The 7,079-nt window shown below is 49.2% G+C and overlaps 1 protein-coding gene across 1 annotated transcript; it reads right to left on the bottom strand.

The window, feature by feature from the left end:
* Window positions 1–326: 326 nt before the first annotated feature.
* LOC123045381 (cytochrome P450 77A4) lies at window positions 327–2,317 on the bottom strand. The gene has a single exon (XM_044468411.1). It carries the CDS (start codon window positions 2,242–2,244, stop codon window positions 634–636), a length of 1,611 nt encoding a protein of 536 aa, XP_044324346.1. The 5' UTR covers window positions 2,245–2,317; the 3' UTR covers window positions 327–633.
* Window positions 2,318–7,079: the final 4,762 nt, after the last annotated feature.

The raw sequence follows: 7,079 nt of genomic DNA, 5'->3' as shown, positions 1-7,079 counted from the left end.
TTTATAAATAGATTTGATGGTATTCTTATTAATAGTATTCCGCCCTGCGTGGCAAGAGCTGTAACGGATGATTATAAGAACATTTGTGTGAATTAATTAATATATGGGTGGGGTTTTTTCAAAAAAGAAAAAGACCTTCCTGTCAAAAAGAAAAAAGAAAAAGCATCCCATCGGTATGTTAAAAAAAAAGAGAGCATAACATCAAATTTTTGCACTCCTGAGAAAAGATGTTTGCTAATCTTTTCTTAATGGTCTGGTAGTGCTCTTACCCGGTTCCTCGATTTTTTTTAGGAAGAACAAATCTTGGTAGGAGCAATCCATGCACATAGAAATAAGTTCTTCAATTCAAAATCATACAAACTCGCTTGATGCATATGTGTCTGTGCTACTTCGCACACATATTACAAGTGTGTATACCGTGCACATAGATAAACGACTAGAGAAGCTATCTATAGCACACTAGGGTACTTTCCTTCTCATAATGCTGGAATCGGTAACAGTAGGTATGGTACTGGCACATGCGGCTTACGTGCTGACCTAACGAGCGGAGTGGTTGCGATGCATGCATTCGACGTAGGTACGATCGAGTACGTACGACTGCCGGCCACCCCGATCCACATGCATGCACATGGATCAGAGCGACATCTTCCGCGGCTTCACCGTGGCCAGCAGCGGCTGGTTCATCACCACCGTGAACTCCACCTTGTCCTTGAAGTCCACCGCCGGCTGCGACGGGTGCGCGCGCCACTCGAACTCCTGCAGCATCCGCGCCACCATCAGCGCGATGTGGGTTGTCCCCATGGCCAAGCCCGGGCAGATCCGCCGCCCCGCCCCGAACGGTATCATCCGGATGCCCGCGGAACCTGTCATGTCCGCGGTCTCGCCGCCGGTTAGGAACCTGTCCGGGTCGAACTCCGTCGGCCGGTCCCAGAGCTTGGGGTCTTCCGAGATGGTCGGGAGGAAGATGTCCAGGTTCGCGTCCGTGGGCACGTCGTAGCCGGCGAGCTTGCTCCCAGGCTTGACGGCGGCGTGGGTGAGCGAAAAGTACGTGGGCGGGTGCTTCCGGAGGAGCTCCTTGACGAAAGCCTGGAGGTAGGGCATGCTTTCGATGTCCTTGTCGTCGATAGGCCGGGCATCGCCGACTTGCTGCATGATCTCCTCGTGGAGCCGGGCCTGGATGGACGGGTTGTCCACGATGCGCGCCATGGCCCACTCAATGGCAGTGGCCGTGGTGTCGGTGCCGCCGTTGATCAGCTCCGCGCACAGCGTGACCAGCTCGTCGTCTGCGCCTTCGCGGCCCTCGATATGGAGGTCGAGCAGCGAGTCGAGGTACGAGAAGGGCGCGGCGACGTTGGGATCTGGCGGCGAGCTCTGCATGTCGCGGAGGATGGCGCGGCGGCGGTTGATGAGCGGGAGGAGCGTGTCGACCTGCTCGCGGCGAACGGCGAGCGCCCGGCGCTGCTTCCGCCAGAAGAAGGGGCGGAGGAACGGGAGGTAGTCATCCATGCGCACGCCGACGGCGAGCAGCACGCGCTTCAAGACGGCGTCGATGTGCACGATGTGCTCCTCCTCCAGGTCGAGCAGCCCGAAGGTCATATCGAGCAGGATGCAGAACACCGCGAAGCGCGCGTTGCGGAGCACCCACACGGAGGCCCCGTCGGCGGACGCCGCGGCCTCGGCGCGCATGCGTGCCACGAACCGGTCCATGGCTCGAAGCCTCGCCGGGCGGAACTCCCGGAGACGCGACGTGCTCAGCATCCCGGACACCATGTTCCGACGCAACGACCGCCACTCGGCGCCGTACACCGCGGAGTTGACGGTGAACTTGTTGGAGGAGAAGATGTTGCGCGTGGTGTTCTCAGCGGGGCGGCTGGCGAACTCCGTGCCCTTCTCGACGAGCGCCTCGTGCACGAGCTCGGCGCTGCTGATGACGACGAGCGTGCGCACCCCCATCCGCAGCGTCAGGATGGGCCCGTACTCACGCCGCAGGTCGCGGATGTAGTGGATGAAGAGCTTCCCGGAGAAGGCGACCTGGAAGAGGTTGCCGACGATGGGCCACCCATGCGGGCCGGGTGGGAGCCTCAGCCCCCGGTACTTCCGGTTGTACCTCGCCACAGCGACGGCCACCCATAAGGCCGCGGTAGCCACGGCGGCCGTGAAGGCGAGGCTGATCATGGAGGCCGCAGGCATTGCGCCGAGAAGGTTGGCACGCGCCGGTTGTTGCTGTTGTTGTTGCATGGACATGGGCGCGATTAATGAAGTGCTCGACGAGATGGAGAGGCGTAGTGCGTGGCTATGAGTAGTAGATTTGAGTTTGTAGCAGATATTATAGGAAGGCCGGAGAGAGGACCGGAGTAAATGCGGGGTGGCAAATATCGTTGGAGAATTCAATGACCTCATGAGGCGATTGGGCGCCTGGCTAGCCGACCGACCATGCTTGACTCGAGGAGCCTGAGTTGCTCGCTGCCACGTCACGATGCTGCAATGCTCAGTTGCTCACGCATACACTTGGACTATATACGGAATGAAACAAGTGAAGAAACATTAAACATATCTATAGTACGTCCGATTTAGAAAAATGTTAGACATGTTATATCTGTGAACGGAAGGTGTGACATTTTCTGTAATCCTACGTTTACGTGCACAAAGATTTGTAGTAATAATTTAGCAGCATGTAAGTCGTCCCAAAATTTTATTTTGGGTCAGTCAATTTTGTGTGCCATTGATCTTGCTTTGCGATTCATGCCGATTGGTTGGCCAACTATGTGTGGTTAGGTTCGGTTTCATCTTGTATTGAGGATTTGTGGCCTCTTGTAAATCTATTACCTTGCAATAAAAACTCTCTTTATCCCGCAAAAAAAAAAATCTACTGACCAATTTGGGCTAGTCAATTCTTTAACTTGCTGAAGCACATCATCAGGTGCGACCCAGCTTTCCCCTTTCTTCCTTTGTTTTTTTTCCTTATGTTTTTCTCTTTTCTGCCATTATTTTTTATTTTTCTTTATTAGTTGGTTTTTTTATTTTTGCATTTATTTTTTTAATCTGCTTTAGTTTTATTTATTAGTTGATTTTTAGTTTTCTTTTGTGTGTATTTTTGGATGTTGGGTGAGTGTAAATATATTCACATAAATACTATACAATATGTGCCAAAATTGCACTATTATATATTAACCTTTGCATAATAAAAAATCATAATTCTAGTGAAAATTGGTGTGCAAGTTTTTTTTCTCCATTTTCTTTCTTCTTAAATGGTAATACATGATATTCATTCATTCTTCCATATAAAAATATATTATTTAAATTTGTTTAGTCTTTTTCTTTCTTCTTTAAAGATAATACAAATGCCACTAAACCATTCCTTCGTAGGAACTAACTTTTATGAAAATTCTGCAAGCATATGTTTACTGTTGCGTATTTTTAAAAAGCGCACTTTTTGTGTATATCTTGTGCAAAATTTTTAGTTATTTTTTTAGACTTTCCCATTTACTTAAAGCATAATACAAGTGCATTAATTCAATCTTTCTTAGGAAACTTAATTATTTTAATTTTGTAAATGTGTGCACATTTTTCATTATTTTTATTGTTTTATTCTTAAAGGGTAATACCAATGCCACAAATACATTTTTCAATAGAAAAACAATTATTATTGTGTTTTTTATATTATTGATTATTTAAGAATAATACCAATTCCACTAATTCATTCATTCTTAGGAAACTTACTTTTTCCAAAATTCCACTATTATATTCTTATTTTTTGCATATTATAAAAAACCGCATTTTTGTGTAAATTATGTGCAACTTTTTCAAACAAAAAAATTCTTTCTTCTTAAAGGGAAATATCAATGCCACTAATTTAGTCTTCCTTAGAAACTTCATTTTTTTGTCCGGGTTTCAGGTTTTGTCTCATTTTCTTTCTTCTTAAGGGTAATAATGTCACTAACTTATTCCTTTTTAGGAACTTATTTTTTCCGAAATGCCACCATTATATGCTTATAATTTTATATTATAAAAAGCACAATTTCTATGTAAATTGTACGCAAAGTTTGTCTTGTTTGTCTTTTTTTTCATTTTCTTTCTTCTTAAAGGGTAATATCAATGCCATTAATTCATTCTTCTTTAAGAAACTTTATTAATTTGTTTTTATTTCATTTGTTTTCACTAAGGATAATACCAATACTACTAATTCATTCCTTCTTGGGAAACTTACTTTTTTTGAAACTCTGCTATTATATTCTTATTCCTGCATATTATAAAGAATTGCAATTTCTATGTAAATTGCGTTCAAATTTTGTCATTTTTTTCTAATAGTGTCGGAATCGGGGCTCCGCGGACCCGAGGAAGGTTTGAACTCAGGGGCATGCTCGCTACTCCTCACCTCGCCCTATGAACTGCACTCAACCTCACAGCCAAGCTCCAACACGATCCGGCCAAAGAAGAAGGACTAAGAACACGACCGTTTACCCAGGTTCGGGCCACCTTGCGGTGTAAAACCTTACTCCTGCTTTGTGGTTGGATTGCCTCATGAGAGGAGATGAATGTATGAGTACAAAATGACCCGGGAGGCTCCACGAGCGGCTCCGGGCTTAAGGTGTGGACATAATTGATTCCCGGGGGTCTATTCCCTAAGGTGGTGGCCTAGCTATACTTATACTGGAACAATCCTATTCCCCAAAGCTCTAGGAGGGAAGGGAGTCCACAACGACCAATTTTGAAGGGGAACAGGAGTACATCTTATCCTGACAAAAGGTGGTCTCCGCCTGCCAAAGCTTCTGACGATGACGTGCAGGTGGGCTTGGCGATGACCATTATCCTGACGAGTCCGCCGTCCTGGTCATGTTGCACCGGAGAGGTAACCGTTGGGGCTGCCTTGGGAAACCGCACGTTGGCCTTGTTCCTTTAGCACCAAAGAGGAAAGCCTCACCATCTGCGCCTGCTGGCACTGGTCCTGGCGATGCTGGTCGTGGCTCGCGTCTCCCACGTGTTGCGCGAGGCATGGCTTGGCGACCTTGGTGTATCCGCCCGCGAGGGGGCCTTGGGAGGCAGCTTTGGGAGGCTACTTCCTAAGAGCATCTCCAGCCGTCGCCTCTCCCCCAGGAGGCATAAAAATCACCGTCTGGGGGCGAGCCAGCAGCAAAATCGGCTCTGGGGCGGTTGGGCACCCAGCCATCGCCCCCAGGTCGCCCCCAGGCGCCGATGTCGGCCCATTATTCGGCCCGCTTTCGTCAAAAAATGGCCCGATATCGGCGCGAATGGGCCCAGATTCGGCGCGGTTTGGCATGGTTCAGCATGAATTCTCCATATATATTTTTTGCATCCATAGTTCATCATAAAAAAATCAAGTAGTTCAATACAAATTATATAGTTCAACAAATAAAAACACATATTTCATCACACGTCGTTCCCGACGTCGCCCTTGAGCCTTCATAGGTGCTCCACCAGATCGTGTTGCAGTTGTTGATGCACCTGTGGGTGTCGGATCTCCTGACGCATATTGAGGTAGGCAGTACAGGTTGCTGGTAGCTGGTGATCAACTTGGGCAAGAGGACCCTGCCTGTAGTATGGTTCAGTGTCAAACACTGGCTCTTACTGCTCGCTCTCGATGATCATGTTGTGCAAGATGACACGGGAAGTCATGATCTCCCACATTTGATCTTTCGACCAGGTCTGAGCAGGGTACCGGACAACACCAAATTGAGATTGGAGCATACCAAATGCCCGCTCGACATCCTTTCTGCAAGCCTCCTGAACCTTCGCAAAGTGGGACTTCTTGCCTCCTGGCACAATGTTTGAGATAGTCTTCAAAAATGTCGACCATCTCAGATAGATGCCATCAGCTAGGTAGTACCCCTTGTTGTACTGCCGCCCATTGACCTCTAAGTTCACCCGAGGAAGAATGACCTTCAACAAGCTTGGCAAAGACAGGGGAGCACTGCAGGACGTTGATGTCATTGTTAGTTCCTGGCATCCCAAAGAAAGAGTGCCAAATCCAGAGGTCCTATGTGGCCACTGCCTCAAGTACCACACTGCAACCGCCTTTGGCACCTTTGTACAACCCCTGCCAAGCAAATGGACAGTTCTTCCATTTACAATGCATGCAGTCGATGCTTCCAAGCATCCCAGGAAATCCTCTTACTATATTCTGTGCTAGGATCCGAGCAGTGTCTTCAGCATTGGGTGATCACAAGTATTGCGGTCCAAACACTGCCACCACTGCCCTACAAAACTTGTAGAAACACTCAATGGTCGTGGACTCGTCCATACGTCCATAGTCGTTGAGTGAATCACCGGGAGCTCCGTATGCAAGCATCCTCATAGCTGTCATGCACTTCTGGATTGAGGTGAATCCAAGTGTGCCGGTGCAATCCTTCTTGCACTTGAAGTAGATGTCGAACTCCCGGATGGAATTCACAATCCTGAGGAAAAGCTTTCGGCTCATCCGATAACGGCGCCGAAATGTTTTCTCGCCATGCAATGGAGCGTCGGCGAAGTAGTTGGAGTAGACCATGCAGTATCCTTCCAGACGATGCCGGTTCTTTGCTTTCACCCACGCCGGCGCTGAGCCACCTCACCGCGGCTTTTCATTGCTCGTCAGCAGGCCGGGCGGCAAGCACCATGAGATGCTCCTGCTCTTGAACGTCGGCTTCAGCTTCCTCCTCCAGCAACACCGCGAGCGCCTCCTCGTTGTTCGAGTCCATCGCTGGGCCGGGCAGACAAATCGTCGAACACCTTGCGGGCGTGGTGGGCACACACCCGCCGATTTACAGTCCCTGCGCGGCCGGAACGCCGGAAAAATCGCCCGAACGACGGTGGAGAGACTGCCTCGGTGAAACCTCTTCTCTTTTCCGACGGGGAATGGCCTATCTAGCTGTGTTGGTGGTGGGCGGCGCCGAAATCGACAGGGTGGCGGCCGAGCGCGGGGGGTCGGAGGCGAATCTGGACAGTCGTCTTGACTTTTCGTCTGACAGTGTGGCCCCGGTTGTGCTTTTCCCTTGCGCCGGAGCCTCCGAGCGCCCCCAGCGCGACAGGTTCGGCCTGCAATCGCCGGGACCGAAAACGGGCCGAGTCGGTGGAGTTCGGCG

Source organism: Triticum aestivum, chromosome 2B (assembly GCF_018294505.1).
Source record: "Triticum aestivum cultivar Chinese Spring chromosome 2B, IWGSC CS RefSeq v2.1, whole genome shotgun sequence".
NCBI lineage: Eukaryota > Viridiplantae > Streptophyta > Magnoliopsida > Poales > Poaceae > Triticum > Triticum aestivum.
This window is presented reverse-complemented; position numbering and strand designations above follow the sequence as displayed.

Coding starts and splice junctions, on each gene's coding strand:
- LOC123045381 (XM_044468411.1), bottom strand. CDS start 2,244: ATGTCCATGCAACAACAACAGCAACAACCGGCGCGTGCCAACCTTCTC.